General features: G+C 42.1%; 2 protein-coding genes and 1 long non-coding RNA gene across 5 annotated transcripts in view; 1 reads left to right on the forward strand and 2 right to left on the reverse strand.

Moving 5' to 3' along the window:
• The first annotated feature begins 1,293 nt into the window (after positions 1–1,293).
• LOC115392839 (uncharacterized) lies at positions 1,294–26,034 on the forward strand. The gene is made up of 4 exons (XR_003931904.1): positions 1,294–1,305; positions 9,874–9,880; positions 19,373–19,380; positions 25,929–26,034. It is a non-coding gene; the product is annotated as an uncharacterized LOC115392839 (long non-coding RNA).
• On the reverse strand, positions 10,677–12,492 carry bsk146 (brain specific kinase 146). Its single transcript, XM_030097461.1, has 4 exons — positions 12,230–12,492; positions 11,951–12,153; positions 11,627–11,818; positions 10,677–11,547 (listed from the first exon to the last, which is right to left on the reverse strand). Exons 1-4 carry the CDS (start codon positions 12,399–12,401, stop codon positions 10,753–10,755), a joined length of 1,362 nt encoding a protein of 453 aa, XP_029953321.1. The 5' UTR covers positions 12,402–12,492; the 3' UTR covers positions 10,677–10,752.
• Positions 22,121–26,667, reverse strand: part of LOC115392835 (protein NO VEIN) — a 32,151-nt gene continuing 27,604 nt past the window's right edge. For 2 of the 3 annotated variants that reach the window (XM_030097458.1, XM_030097457.1), the window contains exons 41-47: positions 26,569–26,653; positions 26,182–26,296; positions 24,035–24,160; positions 23,755–23,955; positions 23,493–23,649; positions 23,257–23,404; positions 22,121–23,071 (exon numbers count right to left, since the gene is read on the reverse strand). In XM_030097458.1, the coding sequence (XP_029953318.1) occupies positions 22,670–23,071; positions 23,257–23,404; positions 23,493–23,649; positions 23,755–23,955; positions 24,035–24,160; positions 26,182–26,296; positions 26,569–26,653 (1,234 nt within the window). In that variant the 3' untranslated portion in view covers positions 22,121–22,669. The remainder of the gene's footprint in view (positions 23,072–23,256; positions 23,405–23,492; positions 23,650–23,754; positions 23,956–24,034; positions 24,161–26,181; positions 26,297–26,568; positions 26,654–26,667) is intronic. The other variant, XM_030097459.1, reaches the window with a different exon arrangement.

Genomic DNA, 26,667 nt, shown 5'->3' on the forward strand with positions numbered 1-26,667 from the left:
AAGACCCTTGAAGGTTGACGACTCTTCGACTGTGGCGTATCTTTTGAGGACTCTCTTTCGTTACTGATTCTTTGGAACCAACTCAGCGCTTCAGTTCATTTTGAGTATTGCTGTGATGCTTCGACGAGACGCAGCTCCAGACCCGACTCTCCGGCGTGTGTGACGGTGTTTTGATGTAACTGGACGATGCTTCAGTCTTACTGATGCCTTGACGTGCTTCACACCTTAATGTGCGCTCTTTTAGGTTGAACCTTGAAATTTTATTTTAGCTCTTTTCATTGTTGCTCTTAATTTAACATTTTGACTTTGTTCCCAGAATTCTAGTTTCGACTTGATTCCTGACATTTGAACTTTTCACTATTTTTTTTTTTTTTTCCACCTTTTGAGTTTCGACTTATCAACTTCAGTCTCAGCTTTTTGGGTTTTTGCTGGAATCAGGATTTGCTCTCCTCTTCAACGTCTGCAGCAGTGAAGCCATTAATAAACCATCGGTGCTCACCTGGTGCACGTGAACATCAACTTTCTCAAAAAGGCCTTATGGACAGTGTTTTTATTTCTTCCCCATCTCGTGGAATAAAGACAAAAAGGGTCTCGTTCCCGGAAACATGCGGATGACTGAAGGCAGCTTGTGTGTCCTTTTTTTTTTTTTTTTTTTTTTTTTTTTTTTTAATCCTCCTGGTTCCGAATGAGTTATTGTGAAGAGTCTCTTGTGATTCCCAGCCAGGCGAACTCTCCACCACACAGATTCTGTTTGTCTCTGACCAGTGTGTTGTTCTCAGTAGAGCCACTAGAGGCAGCGTAGCTCTGTCTGGAGGACTTTAAGAGGCAACACACACACCCACCCACACACACACACTCGCGTGTCTCCACAGCTGCTCAGTTTGTGCCATTTTTCTTCTTTAGTTGCAGTGAAATAACAAACAGTACTTTTGCCCAGCAGCTGCACCAAATACAGATTTTCGTTGTTTTTTTTTTTTTTAACTGCATCTTCAGTCTATGTGTGAGTCTCAGGGCCGAATCTCAGACGCTCCAGGTGAGGAGCCCACATGGACTGGATACATGTAGCAGAATGTGGTGGAGTCATGAGAAGCGCCCCCCCACCCCCACCCCAACCTCCACCAAGACCCCCAGACGTCACATTCCAGCGCCCCCCTCTGTCCGTCGTGTTTGGTGTTTCATTTGTCTGAAGGTTGGTGACAGACTCGGACTGCCTTCTGTCTGTCTTTACTTAAATGGAATCTTTTTTTCTTTTTTTTTTTTGTACTGTCTCGTTGGCCTCTCCGAGTGTCGGAGGCTCATGTAATTGTTGGAAATAAAATATTTTGTTGAGCGTTATTTTTTTCTTCTTCTCTCTACGAGACTTGTCTTGATTCTTGATGGGACAAGTGGGATTAAAACAAATGTATTTAATATGACCCTAACGTCTGAAAATGATTAAAATGATTTGAGTTTGATAGAGGGAGAATTATTTGACTAATCAATGTTAGATTTTTTTTGATATATATATATTGTTCTGATCAAAACCAGAAATGACTGAAAATAAAATTTGTCATCACACTTCATAGTAGACTAACAACTTTGATAAATCTGCAAACATTTATAGAGAATGATTAAAATTGATTGACTGCAACAGTTAGTGGGAGGAAGACGCTCTAAAATCCGGATGTCAACTGAAAATTACTTTGTTTGACATGGCTTTTTTTCTTCCAATTAAGTATGAATAAGAATTTGTCTCTTCTAGTTCATTTAAAAGACCTGAACGTGCCACCAGATGTCTTCACCTCCTGTAAAGACTGATATTACACTTGGATGTTGTGATGCTAATTCATTATTCTGGGTAATTCAGCCGAGAATACGAAAGCTGTTGAATAATTTTGAATAACTTTGGGTAAATTTGGAGACCTAAGATGATGATTAAAATAGAATTTACCCCTAAAATATAGGGGGTATAGTATGCTTTTTTAAAGTGAAAATTGAGACTTTTTTTTTTTTTTGCGAATTTTCATGAAAAAGGTCTTAATATACCCTCACCATTTTTTAAAAGTGAAAATTAAGATTTTTTTTTTTTTGCCAATATTTAAAAAAAAAAAAAAGGTCTTGCCAATTTAGTCAAAATAAGAAAACAAAATTATTTTGCCAGTGTTCATAAAAATGGGCCTTACCACTTCTTTAAAGTCAAAATTAAAGGGATGCACCAGGGATGATAAGGCTGTTTTTTTTTTTTTTTTTGTCCATTTCATGAAAAATTGTCATATAGCCTTACCACTTTTTTAAAGCCAAAATTAAGAAAAAATATTCTGCCAATTTTAATAAAAATTGTCACTATAGCCTTACCACTTTTTTGAAGTCAAAATTCAGAAAAAAAAATTTGGGGGGGTGGGGGGGGGGTTTCACTAAAAATGGTCTTACGGATAGAAGGACCGTGAGGAGCTTACGACTTTTTTACATTCAAAATTAAGATTTTTTTTTGGCCAAATTTCATGAAACATTGTTTCATGAAATTTTTTAAAGTAGAACTTAAGAAAAAAAATATTTTGCCAATTTTCATAAAAAAATTTGTCTTACGATAGCCTTGCTACGTTTTAAAAGTAAAAATAATGAAAAAAAAAATTTTGATAATTTTCATAAAAATGGCCTTACCATTTGTCTAAAACTCAAAATTAAGCAAAAAAAAGATTTTGCCAATGTTTATTAAAATGGTCTTACCACTTTTTTCAAGTCAAAATTCAGAAATTTTTTTGGGGGGCAAATTTTCATGAAAAATTGTCTTACCATTTTAATAATGTCGAAATTAAGAAAAAAAATATATTGCCAATTTTCATGAAAAATTTTCTTTTGGTCTTACTATGGCCTTACCACTTTTTTAAACACAAAATTAAGAAAAAATATTTTGCCAATTTTCATTAAAAAAAATGGTCTTACCACTTTTTTAAAATCAAAAATTAAAAAAAAAATTGGGGCAAATTTCCATGAAAAATTGTCTTACTATAGCCTTGCCACGTTTTAAAAATAAAAATAATTTAAAAAAATCACAATTTTCATAAAAATGGTATTACTATAACCTCATCATTTGTCTAAAACTCAAAATTAAGAAAAAAAAAAAGATTTTTCCAATGTTCATAAAAATGGTCTTACTATAGCCTTCCCACTTTTTTAAATTCAAAATTAAGAAAATAAAAACTATTTGCCAATTTTCATTAAAAAATGGTTTTACTATAGCCTTAGCAATTTTTTAAATTGAAATTCTGAATTTTTTTTTTTTGCAAATTTCCATGAAAAAAATTGTTTTACTATTTCTTTACCACTTTTTTAAAGTCGAAATTAAGAAAAAAAAATATTTCACCAATTTTCATAAAAAATGATCTTACCACTTGCCTTGCCACTTTTTTAAAGTCAAAATTAAGAAAAAAAATATTTTGACAATGTTCAGAAAAAAATTGTCTTACTATAGCCTCACCACTTTTTTTTAAGTCAAAATTAAGAAAAATACATCTTGGGCAAATTTCCATGAAAAATTGTCTTGAAAAATCTAAGAAAAAAAAATAGATTTTGCCAATGTTTCTAAAAAATGGTCTTACTACAGTCTTACCACTTTTTTTAAAATCAAAAATTAGAAAAAAAAATTTGGGGCAAATTTCCATGAAAAATGTTCTTACTATAGCCTTCCCACTTTTTAAACACAAAATTAAGAAAAAAAATATTTTGCCAATTTCCATGAAATATTATCTTGCCTTGCCACGTTTTAAAAATAAAAATTGAAAAAAAATTTTTTTTGACAATTTTCATAAAAATGGTCTTACTATAGCCGTACCATTTGTCTAAAACTCAAAATTAAGGAAAAAAAAAACATTTTTCCAATGTTCATAAAAATGGTCTTACTATAGCCTTCCTACTTTTTTAAAGTCAAAATTCAGAAAAAAAATATTTTGCCAATTTCCATGAAAAATTGTATTACTATAGTCTTAGAAAAAAAATGTAAAATTTTTTTTTGACAATTTTCATAAAAATGGTCTGAAATGGTAAAATGGTCTTACTATAGCCTTACCACTTTTTTTTAAAGTCAAAATTAAGAAAAATACATCTTTGGCATATTTCCATGAAAAATTGTCTTGAAAAATCTATGAAAAAAAATAGATTTTGCAAATGTTCCTAAAAAATGGTCTTATCACTTTTTTAAAGTCGAAATTCAGAAAAAAAAGATATTTCGCCAATTTTCATAAAAAATGGTCTTACTTGCCTTGCCACTTTTTTAAAGTCGAAATTAAGAAAAAAATGTTGGTTTTTTTGGGGGGGTTTTTCACTAAAAATGGTTTTACGGATGGAAGGACCATAAGGAGCTCACCACTTTTTTACATTCAAAATTAAGAAAAAATATTTTGCCAATTTTCATAAAAAATGGTCTTTCTACAGCCTTACCACTTTTTTAAAATCAAAAATTAGAAAAAAAATTGGGGCAAATTTCCATGAAAAATGGTCTTACTATAGCCTTGCCACTTTTTTAAAGTCAAAATTAAAAACAAAAATAATTTGCCAATTTTCATAAAAATGGCCTTGCCACTTTTTTTTCAGTCAAAATTAAGAAAAATACATCTTGGGCATATTTCCATGAAAAATTGTCTTGAAAAATCTAAGAAAAAAAAATAGATTTTGCCAATGTTTCTAAAAAATGGTCTTACTACAGTCTTACTACTTTTTTTAAAATCAAAAATTAGAAAAAAAAAATTGGGGGCAAATTTCCATGAAAAATTTTCTTACTATAGCCTTCCCACTTTTTTAAACACAAAATTAAGAAAAAAAATATTTTGCCAATTTCCATGAAATATTGTCTTGCCTTGCCACGTTTTAAAAATAAAAATTGAAAAAAAATTTTTTTGACAATTTTCATAAAAATGGTCTTACTGTAGCCGTACCATTTGTCTAAAACTCAAAATTAAGGAAAAAAAAACATTTTTCCAATGTTCATAAAAATGGTCTTACTATAGCCTTCCTACATTTTTAAAGTCAAAATTAAGAAAAAAAATATTTTGCCAATTTTCAGAAAAAAATTGTCTTATTATAGCCTTACCACTTTTTTTTAAAGTCAAAATTAAGAAAAATACATCTTGGGCATATTTCCATGAAAAATTGTCTTGAAAAATCTATGAAAAAAAACAGATTTTGCAAATGTTCCTAAAAAATGGTCTTACTATAGCCTTACCACTTTTTTAAAGTCGAAATTAAGAAAAAAAAATATTTCCCCAATTTTCATAAAAAATGGTCTTACTATAGCCTTGCCACTTTTTTAAAGTCGAAATTAAGAAAAAAATGTTGGGGGTTTTTTTTTGGTTTTTTCACTAAAAATGGTTTTACGGATGGAAGGACCATAAGGAGCTCACAACTTTTTTACATTCAAAATTAAGAAAAAATATTTTGCCAATTTTCATAAAAAATGGTCTTTCTACAGCCTTACCACTTTTTTAAAATCAAAAATTAGAAAAAAAAATCGGGGCAAATTTCCATGAAAAATTGTCTTACTATAGCCATACCACTTTTTTAAAGTCGAAATTAAGAAAAAAAATTTTTCGCCAATTTTCATAAAAATGGTCTTACTATAGCCTTGCCACTTTTTTTTTAAGTGAAAATTAAGAAAAATACATCTTGGGCATATTTCCATGAAAAATTGTCTTGAAAAATATTAGAAAAAAAATAGATTTTGCCAATGTTCCTAAAAAATGGTCTTACTACAGTCTTACCACTTTTTTAAAATCAAAAATTAGAAAAAAAAAATTGGGGGCAAATTTCCATGAAAAATTGTCTTACTATATATAGTCTTGCCACTTTTTTAAAGTCGAAATTAAGAAAAATACATCTTGGGCAAATTTCCATGAAAAATTGTCTTACTATAGCCTTCCCACGTTTTAAAAATAAAAATTAAAAAAAAATGTTTTGACAATTTTCATAAAAATGGTCTTAGTATAGCCTTACCATTTGTCTAAAACTCAGAATTAAGACAGAAAAAGATTTTGCCAATGTTCATAAAAATAGTCTTACCCCTTTTTTGAAGTCGAAATTAAGAAAAAAAAAATTTCGGCAATTTTCATAAAAATAGCCTTACGCCTTACCACTTTTGTAAAGTTAAAATGAAGAAAAAAAAATATTTTGCCCATGTTCATAAAAATGGTCTTACTATAGGCTTACCACTTTTTTAAACTCAAAATTAAGAAAAAAATATTTTGCTAATTTTCATAAAACAAGTCTAACCATTTTTAAAGTCAAAATTAAGAAAAAAAATATTTTGCCAATATTCATAAAAAAAAGGTCTTGCCACTTTTTTAAAGTCAAAATTAAGATTTTTTTTTTTTTTTTTTTTTTTTGCGAATTTTCATGATAAATGATCTTATGGCCTTGCCACTTTTTTTAAGGTCAAAATTTGGCAGAAATTGTCTTTTTTTTTTCCTTTTTCCAATTTTCCCTGATTGATGGCCCTGTAACGCTTTTGCAGTGACATGGTGTTGTGTCTGTAACTTACTTGGTATATCAGTGGGATCTGTTATGTGAGATCAGTGGTTCGACTCCCGTCTCCTTCCTACAGTTTACACTCACAGACTGTCCCCAAGCACGTCTCGGGAGTAGAAATTAGGAAAACAAGAAGCTTGCCAATTTTCATGAAAAATGGCCTTACCACTTTTTTAAAGTCAAAATTAAGAAATTTTTTTTTTTGCCAACTTTCATGAAAAATGGTCTTACTATATATAGCCTTACCACTTTTTTAAAGGTAAAATTAAGAAAATTTGTTGTTGTTGTTTTTTTTTTTTGTTTTTTTTTTTGCTCATTTTCATAAAAAATGGTCTGAAAGTAATTGAAAATAAAATTTGTCATAACTTCATAACAGACTAACAACTTTGATAAATCTGCAAACATTTTTAGAGAATGATTAAAATTGATTAGCTGCAACAGCTAGAGGGAGGAAGACGCTCTGAAATCCAGATGTCAACTGAAAATTAGTTTTTTTGTTTGGCCTGGCTTACTTTTTTCTTCCAGTTAAGTATGAATACGAATTTACGAAATAACAAAGAATTAGGGACATTTTAATTTTCTTTTCTCAATTAAAACTAAAATCAATCATATTGGATGCCAGAGTGTAAAAGCACTGCTATATCAAATCCAAATGGAAAATAAACAATGAAATAAAATCCTTAAACCACAGACGTTCATTACGATGACGTAAAGAAGCCTTTTGTTTTTGATAATGACAATTTGAATCAAATCTGTTAGATTTTCATGAAAATAGAAATGTTGGTCATGTACAAGAAAGATCAAGAAAAGTTTACTCTGCTCCATATCTACTCGATATGGAGCAGAGGTGGGAAAACAGAAACCAATATGTGTGAAACCGGTGAGGTTCTTGACTAATTTAAGGATGGAAGGAAGGAGTTCTTCAAAGAAAGAAACGACCACGATCCTCCAGTTTCACTCCAACAAGACTTCTGGTTTTATTGACTAAATCTCAGCTTACAGGAAGACAGTTGTATTGCAAAGACAAAACCGCATACGAGTCCTAGTGCTGTGGTCATCTACTCACTAAAACTGCACTAAAACCAGGGATGCTTGGAGAAATGTCACCGGACAGAGAGACACCGAAGCTCCATCACAACACGTCACGTCATGGATGAGGAGGGGAGGCAGCAGCAGACGGCCCGGACACCCAGCGGACGGAAACCCCTCTGGAACCACCTCTTTACTGCTGTCTTCTAGTTCACTTAAAACACCCGAACGTGCCACTGGATGTCTTCACATCCTGCCAAGGCTGATATTACACTTGGACGTCGTGATGCTAATTCATTATTTTTGGGTAAATCAGCCGAGAATACGAAAGCCGTTGAGTAATTTTGGATAATTTTGGGGCAAATTTGGAGACCTAAGATGATGATTAAAACAGAATTTAAACCTGAAATATAGGGGGAAAATTATACTTTTTTAAAGTCAAAATTAAGAAAAAAAAAATATTTCTCCAATTTTCATAAAAGTGGTCTTACTACAGCCTTGCACACACGCAAGCATGTTTATTTCTCAAAAAAAAAACCAAGTGACTATTAGCTAAGTTAGCCACAGGCAGGTTTGGCACTCGCTCATTTGTATTTGCTAGGAAAGTCCGATTTAAGTGTAAATGTGGAGGCTGAGACACCATGTAATGACAAGAAGGGGGCATTTTAACCGATATGTGTTCAAGTGTGGGGGTATCGGTCAGGGACGTCTGGAGGTAGACTAGCCATGTTCGCTACAGGCAGGAATGGTGAAATATTACAACCTGGAAGAAATGTGACAATGAAAGACAAAATGAACCGTGTTAAAGGACGTCAATGATGTGTCCGTTAAATGAGATTCCAAAGTCTTCGACTGACGTTTCCAGATTTGACCTTCATCCTCTGCAAGATGAGTGATTCTTCAGGAAAGTGAAACATTATGTCCTTGTGTATTTTTCCCAAAACAGTAAAAGCTAATCTGCAAAATGTAGCAGAGATTCTTTAAAAAGCAGACAAAGGAAACGTGTGAATCAATCTTATTTGGGCTGAAATGATCAGAATCATTATTACTGTTGATGGTTTCTTCGATTGGATTTTGATGAGGCTGATGTCAAATTACAAGCATGCGATGCTGTTCAAGAGCGACAGGAGTCAACAGTTACCACAAAAATCTACAGTTTTAACTGAAAGACATGAAGAAAAGCGACCGATTGACAACGGAGGGCCGGTTTTGGGGGGGGGGGGGGGGGGGCGAGCGCTACGGGGAGCGCCACAATGGGGCCACATGTTCGAGCGCCGCACGGTCATGTGAAAGTGACGCCGAGGCTCACGGAGCCGCTCGCCGCCGGCCGGAGGGAAACAAGCGCGGCCACAGTTTCCCGCATGAGGGCTCCTTTGTTCCGAGGCAGAAGGCTGCCGATGAGCTCAGGGATTGTCACAAGACGTGGCCGTTTGGAGGGTTTTCGGCGTTGGGGTTGGGGGGTGGGGGGGTCAGAGTAACGCCACACTACATCTACAGCTCGCCAGCGGGTTTTCACAACAGAGCAGCAGCACGTACAAGTTCATGCAGGCTTATGACTGGAGAGCACAAAACAGGCATTCCTAGGCATGATCCAAAAGGGATTTCTTCTCAAATCATCGAGGGGATGGACTTTTTTTGATGTTATTGTAACTTTAGTAAAAACAAAACAAACAAACAAAATCCAGGCCAAGTTACTCGGTTTAAATCGGCCTGTTAAAGATTCGCCGTCTCAACCCCCGGCCTTTGATTTCAGTTCAAGCCTCTCAACTGTACGTCCTCATGCTCAGCTAGACTTTTTATTTATTCTTTTTTATTTTTTATTTTTTTGTTTCTGAGGGTGATGAGATGAGTACACAACATTAATACCAATACAAACACATCACACTGAATAGAAAGTAATTCTTGGAATTTTTTCATCTTTTTTGTTTGTTTTTTTGTGTTTTTTGTTTTTTTGTTTTTTAGCCCTAGGATGTCTCGAGAGATCATAACAGCAAATATTCACTCTGGGACTGAATGCAAGAAATTGTGCTACTGCAAAAAATTCACATCACGACATTTTACATCTTTTTTTTTTTTTTAACTTTGTCGTGTCTTTTTTTTGTTTGTTTTTTTAGCTATTCATCATGCATTTGTTTACAAAAGGTGACTCCCCGGTGACTCTTTTTCTGGGCTGGATCGATCTTTTCAGGTTTTTTTTTTTTTTTTTTTTTGCGAAGAAATGCATCAAAGGAAAATGCTAGCAAACACAGAAACTGAATCATCTGAGGGGGAAAAACAGCTTCAAAGAAAAGAGAAGCCGTAGAAACAGAACTTCAAGAGCAAGTAGAAAAAAGTCTTTCGACCGTGAAGTAGATATGTTTTCATCAACATTTGTCGCGTCGTTTTCCAGAATGTACAAGCGTCCACACTCGTCTGTACAGCAGCCCGCCGCTCGTGTCGCACAGAGAAGTGGATTTTACCCCGCTGCGCCTGAACGCAACACGCCGATGGAAAGAAAGAAAAGCAATGGAAGCTACTTTACAAAACACGAAACAATAGAAAAAATAGAGTGTGGTCTTCTTTAAAGAGTCAAATAAATAAATTCATCAAAGCAACGAGTAAAGAAACAAATCCACTTCATCTGGATTCACGCGCACATGAAGTCAGTCGCGCCGTCACAGTTTTTAGTTACACGTGAAACACTTAAAACCAGCGTTTGCTCTTTTTTTTTTTCCCTTTAAATCTTTCCAAGGCATTTTTTTTAACTCTTCCTAAAAAATACAAATCCTCTGTCCCTTGGCTTCATCCGAACTGATGCGTCTTGAAGAGACCACTCCTGGGTTTCCTTTGTTCTTTTCTTTTTTTTGCTGGAAGTATTGCTTTAAGAACATTTTGGTCTTCTTTTCAGATGGAATCAGTGACAGAATCTCTAATGGAAGCCATTTTTTTTGTTCTTTCTTTTTTTCTTTTTTTTAATCACCCCCAAACATGGAACTCGAACTCTCGTTCGGTTCAAAGTGTAAACGGGGCTTGGCCTCGGGGTCGTGTAAACAAAATCCCCCCGTCGTGGGGAATGTTTGCGCCTTGAGGTGAGTCCGCCGTGCGTGTGCTCTTCCTTCCCCGGGACGTCTGAAACGGGACTCTTTTCTTGTCGTTTCTGATATTTTTTGTTTTCCATGCATGCACATCTACGTGGGTGGATGAGAGGTATAAAAGTGTGTAGCCGGCGAGTCCGTGACAGCAACGTTCTCAGACGCAGATCTCGATGGGCGTGGCCACCAGCATGCGGCCGCCCGGCGAACTGTTCTCGCGCGGCATCCGGTCGTAGCTGTTGGTGGACGACACGGAGCTGTTGGTGGAGACCGAGACGAAATGGTGGCCCCCGCCCGGCTCCATTATCCCGCCTTTGGCCCCGCTGCCGCCGCTCCCCCTCTCCACCGCCATGGGCGACATGGGGGAGAGGGGCGAGAGTGGGGAGCAGGGCGACAGAGTCTGCTGCTTCATCCTCTCTACCAGAAGCTCCTCGTCTTCCTCTCCAGACGACGACGACGAGATAGTGCCGTCCACGTCCCCTCGCACGCCTCCACCACCGCCGCCGCCTCCTCCTCCTCCTCCTCCGCCGCCGCCGCCCCCGCCACCGCCGCCATTACCAGATATTCTCTCCCCTCCGGCGGCCGTGTTGCCGTTGTTATTGTCGTTCTCTGCGTCCAGCATCCAGGAGTGGCTGAAGTACCCGAACACCTCCTTGACGGAGCAGCGGCGGTCCTGCTCCACGGACAGCAGCCGGCGGAACATGCGGAGCGCCTGCTCGGTGAAGCGCCTCCACTGCGACGGCACCGTGTTGGTCCTCCTCCTCTGCCAGCGGATGAACTCCTGGTAGAAGGAGTCGGTGGGCAGCGCCTTCTCCCAGGGGAAGTTTCCGGTCAGCATGCAGAAGAGCAGCACGCCGAACGCCCAGACGTCGGTGCTGTAGTCCACGCAGAAGCCCTCGTGGCGCGACACGTCGCAGAGCTCCGGCGCCGTGTAAGGGATGGTGCCGCTCACCTGGAGACGAGAACCGACGCCCGTCACCGTAAAGGATCAAGAAACCGTACGGGTTGAGACACGGGGGAGGGATACTCACTCTCTTCACGGGCGAGCCGGCCCGGCGCGTCATCCCGAAGTCCGACAGCTTCACCTTGCGGCACTCTCGGTCAAAAATGAGGATGTTCTCGGGCTTGATGTCCCGGTGGACCAGCTTCTTGCAGTGCAGGTAGTCCAGAGCGATCGCCACTTGGTGCACGCAACGTTTGGCCACCGCCTCAGGAAGACCAATCTGAAGGGCCGGGCAGAGGAAGACCATCGAATATCTTAGGAAACCATCGTTTGTCCCTTCATTGGTCATTTGTAAACAACACACCTCTTATCTAATATTCTATCAAAATAAATCCTGACTTTGAGCCGGTACCTGTGGAGGAATGATATCGAAGAGGTCTCCCGCCAGAGCGTACTCCTGGGCGAACACGTAATACTCGTCCGTCTCGAAGGCGATGCCGAACATGTTGATGATGAAGGGGCAGGGAGACAGGTAGAGGGAGATGCTGTACTCCCGCAGGAAAGACTTCAGCTTGGTCGTCTTCTTCTTCAGGAACTTCAGCGCCATTTTCGTACCTTTTGGAGAAGATAGATCTACCTTAGTTTCCTGGGAACAAATGCGTCTGCTCTCTGTCCTTGTGTGCTCCCTCACCTCTGATCTTGTGGATTACCAGGTCCACCTTGCCATATGTGCCTTTGCCCAGTTCCCGGATAACCTCGTAGTACTTGTTGACCTCCAGCCTCTCCAGGTTCTGGGCGGCGATGAGCTGCAGCTCGTCCAGGATGTCCATGTTGGCTCGGGAAACCAACGGAGAGGAACTCATGCTGGGGGGGCGGCTTCAGGGGGCGGACCGAACGGAGAAAGAGCGGCGAGCCGAGGCTCAGGTGGGACAGGAGAGGAAGCTAACAGCTGGTGTCACTGCAGAGGAAGCACAAGAGAACGTAGACGTCAATCGACATCAGTAACCACCATGTGAAATTGTAGACTGAAAAAGTTCAGTTCTGGAAGTTTTAAAGCACAAAAGCAGACGTTTACTTACCGCCCTGCTCTGATTTATTCTATAGGGAAAAAAAGTCTGAGCCACATTATAAAAAAAAAAAAAAAAAAAAAGACTCACGTTGCTCTTGTAGGATTTACACACACGTGTTGTGATTGTGTCGACTTTTTCAAGGTCGGTGTGGGACAACAGCGTGTGGAGGCTCAGATCTGCAGCGATAGTCACTGAAAATGCTAATTATCTGCAGTGAGGGCTTAAGTCATTCGAAATGCTACTCGCCAAGGGGAGGGATGCGAGCTGAGTCACACACACACACACACACACACACACACACACACGCGCACACACAAAAAGCCAATAGCAGTCCTCTCTAGCAAATGCAATCCCTGCTGCAGTGTGATTATTCTTAGTGATTGCTTTCCCTTTTCTTTCTTTTTTTCTTCGCCTCTTTCTGAGCAGCCCGACCTGCCAAATTCTGACCCTCCCTCCATACCTCCAGGCACACGTGCAGGAAATATCAACGTGTGCACATCTCACACACACACACACACACACACACACAAACACACATACACACATTACATAATCTACAGTCTCTCTTTTTCCAAGAGGAGACGCTTTGGTGTGTTTGTTTTATTTGAGTCCCCGTGAAGGGTTAAAACTCCTCTCTGCTACTTGGCTATGGGATGCAGAAAATATCGTTCTGAATCGGACGGATCAGCAGTTGGGATCACTCCAAGTGTTCTTGGAGTGCAAAGAGGAATGAATACAAAATGAGAAAGTTCCCATGAAACGTAATATCTTTTTGAAGACATTCAAATGTCCCCCTAAAAAACGATGTTTACGTACCGGTACTTTCAGCAGGCACGTTTTTCCAGACTCAAGCTCACAGTGTAGATTAATGTTAACAATACAATGTCAGTGAAGCAGCTATCTTTCACTGCAGCATCACCGACCAGTCGGCTCCGGCCTCGGTCTGGAGTTATGTCTCCGACTCTCACTAAAACACAGTAAATGAATGAGAAACAGGGACTCGTTCAATAGAAGATCTACAGGGAACGAGGAAAGGTCGTCCATCGGGCTGGATCGAACCCTCTGAAGGCCGGGTTTTGGCTCAAAAGACGAATGTTTGACACGCCGGAATTAGAGGCTCAAACTACGTGACAAAACAGGCAGCAGAGGCCTCAGTGTTCCTCAGTGGGGTGTAAAGTGTGTGTGTGTGTGTGTGTGTGTGTGTGTGTGTGTGTGTGTGTGTGTGTGTGTGTGTGTGTGTGTGGTGGATGCCAGCAGGTGAGAGAGGCTGAGTCAGTTCGGGTGATAAATGTTCAGAGAGGATGTGCTGTATCCCCCTGATTTCACACGTGTGATGAAAACACACACACACACACACACACACACACACACACACACACACACACACACACACACACACACACACGCACGTGCGCGCACACACAGAGAATCGAAGGCAGGAACTTGTAAACATAAGGGTTCATTTTCTGCTGCCCTGGCTCACACGTGGACGCTGCTGTCGCAATGCAGAGCCGTGTGTTTGCGTTTTAGCATGACTGGGGGGTTTCTTGTTACAGTTATCATGTTTCTGAGATCCTGATCATGACAAAATAAAATAAAAAAATACACAGCTCCTGAAAAAAACCCACTCTGAGTTCTTACTGTTTTGTTTTAATGTCAGAGTAATAAGCTGGGAGATGAAGTATAGAGGGCACTGCATGAACTTCCATCAATATGCAGACGACACTTTTATTTACGTGTGACGTTGAATAAACCCAGCCATCAGTCACTGAATGCCAGCTTGTACTCCACATCAGCAATTTGGTTTGACTAAAAACGTGGAAGGAGGGTCTACTTATTCCCTCTTCTCCTAAATATCTCTTCCACAAGTGCAGATAAAACATTTACCCACTTCATAATGATTACATCTACTTCACCAGCAGACTGGATTGATTTAAAAAAAACACACACAACCTAAGGAAAAAGATTATCTCTAATCACCAACCGTCTTAGACTCCTTGTTTGCTACTGTCAAAATAAAAGAGCCATGAAAACAAACAAAAGGACTGTAGGAAAGTCTGCTTCAGGCTTTTACCTTGAAAAATCAGTTTCAAACATTTGTGAAAGCTGCATTAGAAAGGAGCTGAATGACAGGAATGAAAAGGGAACCAGTATGAAGAGAGTACCGTGGTTAATAAGCACATTCTGCCGGTGGAGAAGAGAGGAAAACCATTCAGACCCTCTGAGACAAAATATGCCTCAATATTAATTATTCCGATATAAGGAATGGTGAGGTTGCATGGAGAGGACCAAGGCTAACTCACACTGCATGTGAGTCATGGAGGAGGCTGAAGACGAGAGCGCACTGGAGTTTTATAATCAACATGGAATCAGTTCCAACATTATGAAGAAGACACTACAGAACCAAAAAAATTAGGCTCAGGCTTGAAATTAAGGGACAAGAAAAACAATCACTGATGTTAACTGACACTGGATGAGATATTTGGTCAAAATAAAAAACAACTTTGCTGCAAAAAAAATACAGATTTGTATTCTGAACAAGAATGGAAAGTCACTTCAGAGATCAGTACCATCAAATGAAGAGATCCAGGCTTCAAAACTGCAGCCAGCGATGTGAAAATAAAGACAACAAAATCAGTAGAATTGTGAAATCTGTTGAGAAAACCATCATGACTTTGAAAACGGACAAAATAACAAATCGAAAGACAGAGCTGCAGATAAACATGCTCACTGAGGCAGCAGCCATCAGACAGAGCCGAACAGTGAAGAGAGGCATTCCGTTCGTGTGAGAAAACCTTCATCAAGAAGGAAAAAGACGAAGCGGATCGAAAGAACTCTTAACAATCTGTCCACGCTCACACACTGAGAGACACGGTTCTACCAGAAAGAGTGACTACAGGCTGAAAGAGACATGAACTACCTGATATCCAAGCCCACACAGACCGGATCGTCTAAAAGTGATCAAGAGGCGGAAAGAAGAAGAATGGAAATGTTCAATCGGTAGTAAAGCATCGTCCCAGTGGAGCAGTGGTTCGCTCTGTCACTTCACACGACAGGTCTCATCTGCAGGTTCAAGCTCAATGAAAGTTCTACATCAAAGAATCAAAGTCAAACTTTGGGAAAAAAAAATCTGCTGAGTCACAGTTTTTCCATTTTGCACTAAGGAATCAGTGGAAGTTGATTTGTTCTGCTCGATCGCGGTGCTATTAGCCGCTGTTGGCTTCGCGGTGATAATTTAAACTCTGATTACTTCAGTCCGATCTACACGTTTGATTTCAAACTGCCTTTGACGTGTTGACTTAGTTGTCAGGAAATGTTTTAAACTAAAAGGTTCCATTATCAGCATTTTCACTTAAGATGAGTTCGAGACTTTGAGAGTTTGTTTCCATATGCCGGATGCTTTCTTTGGCTAACTTAGACTGATGCTACCAGGCTGAGGTGAACACAGCTGCAGTTTCAGAGAATTCCCTGACATTTCAACACAACCAGAACGAACCAACTCCCATAGGATTAAAATGACGGCTAATCACGTCACTGGCAGTTTAACCAGATTAACTTACCCAATCAAACCTTCGCCAAGTTGTTGAAAAGAGATGAACTCAAGTATCAACCAGACACCGAATCACAGTGGTTTCAAACACTCTTAATCCAAATCCATTTCATCCAGGGACGGGATCTATAAGAGGACGAAACCGTCATCCGGGAAGCCAATCTTTCAGTCTGAAGGCTTGTGTAAGCAGTGTTTGGCTTCACTGCAGTGTTTTGTCGAATCAGAGATCAGAGAATGAGTCTGCAGCCCATCTTAGAAGCAATCTGTGGGCGCTCCAAGAAGGAAGAATCAGGGAGGGGAAAAGTGATGTGAGCTGCAGCCGAAACGTTCTCTTATTGAGAAGCAGATGATTGTGTGTGTTAGATAGACACCCCCCATCACCTGAGCCCCGATTCATCACACACTCCCTGCTGTCAGGTCTCTGTCAGCACCTTCAAGGGGCATCCATCCATCCGTGTGAGTGTGTGTGTGTGTGTGTGTGTGTGTGTGTGTGTGTGTGTGTGTGTGTGTGTGTGTGTGTGTGTGTGTGTGTGTGTTTATCTCATGTCGTATTTATATAGATGCAGCCACATTAAGCTCATAGCTGAATGAGTCATCAGGTCAGGATGACTGTTGTCTCTCCATGGGGAGAGGAAGTCTGACATCCCACCGTGTGTGTGTGTGTTAACAATGGAAGTAACTTGATGCACAACTAACTGCATTCCACAAGCAGTAGAAAACCTGGCAGAAACGACTGTGTGACGCTGAGTGTTTGAAGGTGACGGTGTGGTGAAGTTCACTGATCTCACTCCGTCTTTGTTTGTGGTAAAGATTGAAATCCCACAGATGTTGAAATGCTGGATCATTTTTCTCAGATGTACAACTATTTAGCAATGAGGCACCTGCTGACATCAGCTTACCTATGTAATCACACCCAGAGTCAAACCAGGCCGACTGGAATCAAAATGACCAGAATCCACCAAGAAACACTAATTTATAAACAAAACATATCCAATGAGTCGCACAAACTTAGCAGCGAGCACAGTCTTAAAGAACAATCTAGCAGCTACAAATCTTAGTCTAAACTAAACATAGTCAGGAAGAGAGAGAATTCTGGACTATCGGCAGCAGATCAGGAACATGATACGATCCCTGAAAATACCAACTACTGGTGATGGGGTCTTTCATCCAGACCTGGACACCTTCTAACAAATGCTAAAAGCAGACGTTTCACACCTCGTTCTGCTCTTTCAACAGTTTCTGGAGAAGAGTTTGACATCAGGAGTCTCCCTTACCCCTTTCAGGACGGGTTCCTCCCTTTAAGATTCAACATCCTGGAAAAAGACAAGGCTCCACAGGTCCTCCTCTTCCTCCTCCTCCTCTTCCTCCTGTCTGAGCACTGGCACTGTGTGCCACCAGGTTTTTAACACTGTGAAGGTGGAGGGGTGACCGGAGGGGGGGTGGGGGTGTCGGGCTCACAGCTGACTAAATCCCAGACTGCTTATGCAACCAGCGGGCAGCGCGGAGAGACCGAGCTCATCCAGCCAGGCAAGGCGGTGATGGCAGCCACGTCCCCCGGTAACGCCCCCCCGTAGATTACAGAGCTGCTCCAGAGCTTTCTAGAAACAGGTGCAGACTCTTATGAAACACTAGACGAACAAACTCTACAATAACGATGAGCATTTAAAGACAATCTGGGGTAAATGTAAACCGTTATGCAGATGATGTTAATGTGTTTGTGCGAGACGATTTCAGTTATGAACTATGAACTTTGTTCTTTGATGAAGTTAAATCCAAGTGTTTTTCCTGACATCTCCTATTTAACACATCGCGTTTTTCTTGTCCCGGAAGCAGACTTCCTGTTTGCCTTAATGATCTTCGCTCCTGTGAAGATGAATCTGGAGCTGAGTCCCTAGAGCTGAACACAGAATTCCTTCAGATTGGTCCAAAATCACCACCAATAACACACCTGGTCCCAGCATCTCTACCTATCTACATGCTGAGTAATGTCGAGGATGAACGCACACAGCACAGGGAAACGGCTGGGCTTCATTTTCATATCAAAACAGCACGTCAGCTTCGTGGAGTCAAACGAGACAGAGCGATTCCTTCGAGCGTCCTCTGTTGGATCCCATCAGACTGTCAGACGCTCCTTTACACGATACAGTCTGAACCTTTTACTCCATGTCCAGAAAATGTTGGAAATTTAACTAAAAAGTGACGGTGTTGACAGAAAGGGAGGTGCACAGTGACGGCTGAGGCAGCAGTGTGTGTGTGTGTGTGTGTGTGTGTGTGTGTGTGTGTGTGTGTGTGTGTGTGTGTGTGAAGGGATGGCAGCTGACGTCTCAGCACCTCCTGATGAAAAAAACCACTCAGCTTCCCAGAGGAGGACATTATTGGCCAAAGATCCGACGTGAAATGATTCAAATGAAACCGACTTTTGACCTTAACCAGAATTAATGGCCTAAAAATTTACATGAAGCTCATTTTAAAAGACCTTAAAGAGCCGCTGGAGTCACCCAGCACGAGTTTTTATAATATCGAAGGAATCAAAAGACACTGATTAAAAAATGGACGCAAACGAAGAAGGAAAAAGGTCAAGAAATCCTGTTTTTTTTTTTTTTAATGTGAAACAAATTGCCTCCTGAAGAGAAAAAAGTGGAAAACGTTTTTTAGTCTGTGCCGCAGATTCGTACAAACGTTTTTTTAGTTCTCATGAGATTGAAGCCATGTCTTCAGCAGAATAATTCATGTCGATAGACAAAAAGTCACTGTATTCAGACATTTTCAGTTACTGATAATCTGATGATCAACATGGCCCGACTGGGAACTTCCCACTTTCCCAGTGGGAAGTAGGATGTTTTTTGTTTTCATATGCTAATGATATAATCTAATTTTCACATCAGCTATTAACTCAATTTTTCAGCTTCATCCAAAATTACTGATTGTACTGTATTGATGACGGTCATAAAACACACGATTACATATCAGATTAAATCTGCTTCTTGCTCTCAAAATCCATTTTGATGCATTCGTCTTAAAAATATGTGTAGAATTGGAAGAAAATGTGCTCAAACATGTATTTTACACTATATATGTGTGTGTGAACATTCCATAAATAAGAAAAATAAGTTGCATACATCCATTGAGAAATGTTCCCATTTTCCAAGTTAGATGTGTTGATTTCTGGTCAGTTTGGTGCTTTTCACCAGACACTCTGATTGAGAAATAAGAGTAAAATGTGTTCACACCAACTTTAAAGTCACTGCGGTGTTCAGATCTCGAGCACAGTCTGTGTCGGAGACAAAAGGCAGTCCCCACACTCCTCATTTAAAACAACAGCTCAGCCTTCCAAAATAGAGTCTTTGTTTCCTGAATGAAAGTCTGGCGGATTATTAAAGTAACACCGGATACCTGAGAGACAGAAAACTGTGTCACACTTTGATCAGAGGGCGTTTCAGCATTTTAACGTCAGTATAAAAGTCATTACTTATCTTTTACTTGTGACAGAAAAGCATCAAATCAACTGAATCCAGCATTTGTAGCTTAAAAAAATAGACTTCTTGATTGAGATTGTTGAAATAAAACAGATTTGATCTGTTGTTGGTTTGACGTTTTCAATTTCAATTTTTTTCAAAAGCTTTCAAGTCTTTATATATTTTGACAGAATTGTTAACATCACGAAGTTCAACTGTTCAATAATGTTAATCTGGTTTAAGTGACACTCGAGGCTCCTTTATGATCAACATTAGATTTGTAATTTACCAGTATTATTTCATTTGTTGTGTCAGTCTAATCCAGTACTAACAAAGGTTTTTAGGTGCTGTAGCGTCTTTCTGTTGTCATTCAGAGACATCTAGTGGTCAAACATGGTGCGTACAGCAACAGAAATGCAGGAAAAGACCGTTTTCATGGAAGGCCGCTAGTGAAAGCTGCTGTTTGCTGCTGTAATGAGACCACACATGAACGAAGAGAACAATACGAGAATCTAAAAGGACAAAAAAGAAAACCATGCCGGGAAAAACACGAGGACGACCGCGGCTGCTCCTACAGCTCAGCCTGACTGAAGTGATCACTCTCTCCTAACCAGGGCACAGCGAGAACATGCAAACACACCAACAAGCACCTCTAAAGCACTCAAACCGGAGTTCCTCACTGTGAGGTGAGAGCGTTAACCACTACACCACCCTGAGCTGCTGCCCGGTGGGGTTTCGGCTGAGAAAACGCCCGTCGGTCCAGGTTTGATTGACCTACATTGATCTGTGACTCATCAGGATGGAGTGTTTGTGTTTGTGTGTGTGTGTGTGTGTGTGTGTGTGTGTGTGTGTGTGTGTGTGTGTGTGTGTGTGTGTGTGTGTGTGTGTGTGTGTGTGAGTAAAAAAACCCACTTTGATCAGCTGTGCTGAGACACAGCTGAAGCAGACATGATTACAGTCAGAGGAATTAATTACAGGCTGAGCTGCTCCCACTTTCACTTCCTGTTCTCCACAAGGTGAGACCATGGATGGATGGATGGATGGATGGATGGATGGAGGAGGGGGGAGGGAGGAGGGATGGGGTGAGAGCAGGGGATGGGTGAGGTTTGGCTGAGCGGGGAGGAGGTCGGGAGAAGATGGGGGGGGTGATGGTCAGGATGTAAACATGATGTTCTGGTGCTGGTTCCAGGCGCTCTGCGGCCCTGCGTCACGCCGGATCCCACCTGCAGTGTGTCCTCAGAACGCACCGCCCGGGGGGGTGGAGTGGTGGGGAGGGGGAGGGGGGGGGGGGGGGGGGGCAGACACGCACGGACACACGCACACGCATGCATCAGCTGCTGCAGATACCTGACAGGCCCCCCATCACCTCCTCCTAAGGATGCATGGATCAATAGCACAAATTCCAATTCATGGCAACACACACACACAGACATACACACAGACATACACACTGATGTGTCCACTCACCCTTCAGTCTGTCAGCGCAGCCTGCTGCAGGCGCACGGACGCACGCGCACATATTAAAGCCAACAGGAAGGCGTGCACGCGCGGCGGTCCAGCGGTGCGTCCTCGCAGGTCGAGCCGAGCATCCTGCAGCTTCCTCCGGCTCTGCGTCCTATTGTCTCCGCATCGCTCCGTCCTCCAGGAGGGGAGACGGGGGGGAGGGCGGGGGGAGGTGGAGGCCCGCCCCTTCTAGGCGCAGCAGGCCAATCAGAGCCGGCCTATGCCGGGATTCGCCAATGTGATTGGCTGGGTGTCAAGCAGGAGGCCCGCCTCCTCCTGTGAGATCCAGCCAATCAGAGCGCGGCTCCACCGCTGCTCTGTCTCCGTACAGACTACGATGCTTTCGCGGCCCGTCGAAAATCTCACCATTCCCTGAAGCGCTCACAACCAATTCATTGAAATTAATAAAGTTTTAAAATGAAGGAAAATATTATAGATAAAAATGAGTAAAGACGCGGCGGGGAATGTGATTGGTGGATTCAACTTAGATCTTATAAGATCCCACAGATAGGTGCATTAATATGAGCGAAAATGTTTTTTTTTTTAATCTTAGTTGCTCATTTTGTTTTAAAATGATAAAATGATTTTTATTTCTTTTAGTCCTTATAGTTAGAACTACAATTGTTTCCTCTCAAACAAGAGACTACAGAATATGTTTCTTCATGTATTTACTTGGTGTTTGTGACAAATAAAGGAATTTATCTGACTGGAGATTGAAGTCCTACAGGAATCCATTAGTCTGGAGCTCTGCAAAGCCTTACACTGCCCCACTGCACCACTCATCACACAGAGGGCCAAAAACCTTCACGAGTTTTTTCTATTAACTTTCCAAAAAATGTAATAATTCAATAATATTTTAATAAAAATAGACAATTGACAACAAAAATGAGTGCAACTATAAGGAACTAGAACCCCCCCCCCAACCCCACCCCAACAAAAACACAAAACAAGCAAAAAGATTTAAAAAAAGAAAAACCCTAAAAAAATATGTGGACACTCTAGAAATAAAAAGAGACAAAAAAAAAAAAAAACAAGGAAACAATAAAACAACAAAGAGACACAAAACAAATGAAACTCCTAAAATGAAAACAAATAGCAAAAATAACAACTACAAATACACAACTAAAAAAAGAAGCACAAAATTACTACAAGGAAATTACTACTTAAAGATAATAAAAAAAAAATCTGCAAAAAGATATTTTAAAAAGGATGAAGAGATTTAAACAAAAATATACGGGCACCCTGGAAATAGCAGGAGGACCCCACCTGATCCCGGTGAAGTGTCGTCCGCTCACCTGTCGCCCAGGTAACAGGACTGAAGGCCAGAGAGAGGGGTGAAGGACGCTTCAAATTTATTACATTTAAAGGAATGCTCGAGTACGGGTGAGGTAGGGAGGGATACAAAAGAGCTACAAATGTACACAAAAAATAAAAACACTTGAAATATTGTGTAGTTTAAGAAGAATGAACGAGTAGGCAACACATAAAAGAACTCAGTGCACGTAGTAGGAACTCCAGAAGGCAGGCGTGGTCGCGGCCGGAGGCCCTCGCCGCTACACGAACAGATAAAGTGCCAGGTCTTTGGTGTGCAGGTGCTGCGCCAGGTTGCGGATGCGGCACAGGCGCACGTTCTGCGCGTCGCCGGCGCTGTAGACCCTGAACAGGTGGTAGCGCTCCTTCTCCTTCAGCGCCAGGTCCAGCTCGTTGGCCGACAGCTGGATGAAGGCCCTCTCCCGCTTCACCGTGGACTTGACCTCCACGAACACCGTCGTCTCGCCGAAGCTCAGCCGGAAGTCGTACGGCTGGCCGCTCTCCCCGCTCTGGTTGCACCAGCACACCTGGGAGGGCCGGCGGGGGTCGGCGCTGTCCATCCAGTGGGTCAGGAAGGAGTTGACCAGCTGCTCGCCCCACTCGCCGATGGCGGCCACGTCCGTTTGGTCGTCGGATAAGACGATCTGCGGCAGAGAGGGAGCACGAAATCCAAGCTGATGTTTGAGGATCTTATTAGGTTGAAGAAGTAAATCCGACCATGACGTGAAGTTAGCACATCAAGGCAGGAGTTGGCAGCGCTGCCTTTGATGACAGCGAACGCCGCATAGTGAATAAAAGAGAGAATGAAAAGCGTCTGGTCTGTACTGACGGTGGTGGGTCTCTGGCAGGTGAGCACCATGTCCTCCAGCGTGGCATGTGAAGACCACTGGGGGAAGTCCAGGTGGAGGGGCGGCCGCTGGGCCGGGGCGGCGCCGCCCTGGAAGGTGCTGGAGAGCACCACGGCGTCCGGAGCGGCGCTGCGGAGAGGAGGCGGGAAGCATCGGGTGAAAAAAAAACAATCGTTTAGGAGATGAATATCTGACGGGACGAGGAGAGAGAGCCTACAGGCCGTTGGCAGCAGGACGGTCCTCGGCGGCCTCGGTGGGAGGAGCGGATGGAGGAGGAGGTGAAGGTGGAGGAGGAGGAGGAGGCGGGGCCGATGGCTGAGTGGGCGGAGCCTGATTCTCCTCTCTAGCCTTGGCGGTCTCTCTCGGCTCTGCCACTGTCACACACGTATGGTTACTACGTTCTGATCACTGCAAAGTACTGGAAGCTGCAAACAGAGTTTTGCCATAAAATTCGGCTGGATTTGTTCTTTCTCGGTTACCTGGCGGTTTGGGGGTGCCGGTGGAGTCGTGAGGCGAATGTCTGAGGACCGTCGGAGGATGTTCGGAGGGAACGCCGCTCCTGATCGGCTCTCCCTCGTGGCCAGTTGGCCGGACGGCGGCGTCCCGCTCCAAGTCTTTCGGGGGAGCCGGCGGAGGCCACCTCTTCATGACGGCGTCCACGGCGCCGCTGTCCGCGTGAGCTGCGGCCAGAACAACGTGAAGCTAGTACGATGCCGCGGCAGCAGGACACCCGGGATGCGTTTCCAGATGTGGACCCACCTGTGCGGACGCCCGCGGCGCTCTGCAGCGGCGCTCGGGGAGGCCAGCACTTCAGCGTCTCCTCCCCGTCCTTCGCTTCAGGTTTAGCCGCCTCCTCCACGGAGACGGACGGCGATCGGGACACAACTGGAACGAAAACATCCCAAAGAAAAATGTGAATCACAGCTTTTCAAAGCTTTTAAAGTCTCACCACGAGATGTCCACATTTGTCCCGTTAAATCTCAAAATGTTGATTTTACACATATTTTGTTTTAATTCAGACAAAACATCGCCCCTTTATCACATTTTTTTCTTTATCCTTGACTTTGATAACTTTATTTTAGGCAATATTTTCCAGGGAAGAAAGTCACACTGGTTAAAATATTAATCATGAAGAGGAAAAACACAAACATAACATAAATACGTCTAATTTATTTCCCATGTCTAGATGTAGTTGGTCCAGCAACCTTCAATCAATTTATTACGATAACGCGGTTCTCACACTGCGATCTCTCGTTCTGCTGCTGTTTCCACATATTGATCATTTGTAATCTAATTTCTGTTGTGGAGCTCGCCAGTGAATTATGGTTGTAATCACGGTTTTTCTGTTTTAAGGTAGCAGCTTTCTGTTGTCATACAGAGACATCTGGTGGCCACAACCGGTATCTACAGGTATATTTTCACTTCTCAATAAGTCACATCACTCACCAAAAAAAAAAAGGTGACTTATAGTCCAGAAAATACCGTAATGTTATTTATCCTTCACATTTCGCCCCAGGTTGCACAGCGATGGAGCTCAGGTTAGCGCTCCTGCTTCAGGGCGAGAAAGTTGCAGGTTTGAATCTGAGCCTGTCTGTGTGCAGCCACATGAGGTGAAATGGTGACCATGAATCCATTTAGTGTGTGTGTGTGAGAGAGAGAGAGAGAGAGAGAGAGAGAGAGAGAGAGAGAGAGAGAGAGAGAGAGAGAGAGAGAGAGAGAGAGAAAGAGAGAGAGACTGAGTCAGACTACAGCCTGCCTTCATCCACTGTGAGATATTGGACTGAAGGAGCCACGATCACAGAGAAAAGACGGTCTGTTTCAGAGAAACTGATGTTGTAATGAGAAACTCTTTGATCACATTAATCCTCCTCCTTTATATGTGTGTGTGTGTGTGTGTGTGTGTGTGTGTGTGTGTGTGTGTGTGTGTGTGTGTGTGTGTGTGCGAGCTCTGCTGCAGTCAGGGATCTGCTCCTCTCGCTCTTTGAGCCCTGGCAACAGCTGCTCTTTTATGTCGCCACACACAGACGTGAACACAAACCCCAATTAGCATAAGCAAGAAACACACCAGTTATCTTTCCCCGTGCGTGCGTGTGTGTGTGTGTGTGTGTGAGAACATTATGAAATGATAATGGAAATGGGGGCAAAGTGTCACTTGGAGACTTGGAGGCAGTGCAGATGTGGGGCTGAGAGGAGCTGTTGGGATTCGTCTCATGCTCCAGTTGATGCTCTGCGTCGAGCGGCGTTCACGTCGGCCGCAGGCAGCAGATGGGGGTTGGGGGGGGGGGGTTTACAAATGTTTGATGGAGACTGGTACAACACTTTAAAAATGTCTCCTTGCGAACACATCAGCCCCCATTCAGCACATTATGTAACACTTCCATGTCACTTCACTCTTCCTGACAAATTCCATTAAAACCACAGCAACAGATCCTGCTCTGGAAAATGATCATGTTTAGAAGGTTCCTTTTTAATCTTCTACCACTTTCCTTCTGGACTGAGAAAGTTTTCGGCTGAATTCCCATGTTTTCCTGTTTGGCTGATCAGGTTATTTATATTAAGAAGTGACTTAAAATTACATTACTGTATTTTCTGGAGTAGAACTCAGTTTTTTTGGTTGTTATGTGACTTATTAACAAGAAATATGACAATATAGCGATACATACCATCGGTGACCACTAGGTGTCACTGTATGACGACAGAAAGGTGCTACAGTACCACAGAAAAACCTTCGTTACTAATGCGTTTGACTGACGGAGCAAGAGACACGTCTCCGAAAAGGAAACGCCACTCAGAACACAGAAACAGAAAGATTTGGGAGTGTTTGAGAAACATGAAAGAGAGTTTCAGAAAGCTGGAGGTAAACTGAACCTCCCAGTATTAACAGCCGGTAGCTGTACGTGTTGTACCTCTCTCCAGGCGGACCTCCGGTTTGGGGGGCTCTGGCACTTCCCACGGCTCCTCCCCACCGGGCAGCTCTCTGATGTCCTCCTTGTCCAGGAATCTCTTCAGGGCTCTGGGGTCCTGCACACAGTTCAGACCTTCAGACTCATTCTGTGAAGAATTTACTGTTGAGCTTCAGGCTTCAGACCAGATCGGAGGAGAGTCGAGGAGAGGACGAGGTTTTCATCATACGAGTCGTAATGATTCCAATACATCTTTGAAGGAGAAGTAATCTCCTCTATCGGGTCGCGATGTAATGTTGACATGACCCTCGCCCTCCTCCTTACACCCCCCACACCACCACCAGCACCACCATCCCCCCCCCTGATCGGCGGAGTGGAAGCGTCACTCACACTCAGCGAGGCGATCAGGCCGCTCAGGAAGTGCATCAGCTCTTTTCTGTGGCTGCTCTCTTTGCAGAACAGTTTCACCAGCTCCCTGAAACACACACA

The sequence above is a fragment of the Salarias fasciatus genome, chromosome 8, assembly GCF_902148845.1.
Source record: "Salarias fasciatus chromosome 8, fSalaFa1.1, whole genome shotgun sequence".
Classification (NCBI taxonomy): Eukaryota; Metazoa; Chordata; class Actinopteri; order Blenniiformes; family Blenniidae; genus Salarias; species Salarias fasciatus.

What these genes read in the sequence shown, in the direction of transcription:
- bsk146 (XM_030097461.1), bottom strand. Translation starts at nt 12,401, where the DNA reads ATGAGTTCCTCTCCGTTGGTTTCCCGAGCCAACATGGACATCCTGGAC. An exon ending in GGTAATCCACAAGATCAGAG is followed by an intron (nt 12,154 to 12,229) that starts GTGAGGGAGCAC and finishes CTTCTCCAAAAG; the next exon opens with GTACGAAAATGGCGCTGAAG. An exon ending in CCGGCTCGCCCGTGAAGAGA is followed by an intron (nt 11,548 to 11,626) that starts GTGAGTATCCCT and finishes TCTCGTCTCCAG; the next exon opens with GTGAGCGGCACCATCCCTTA.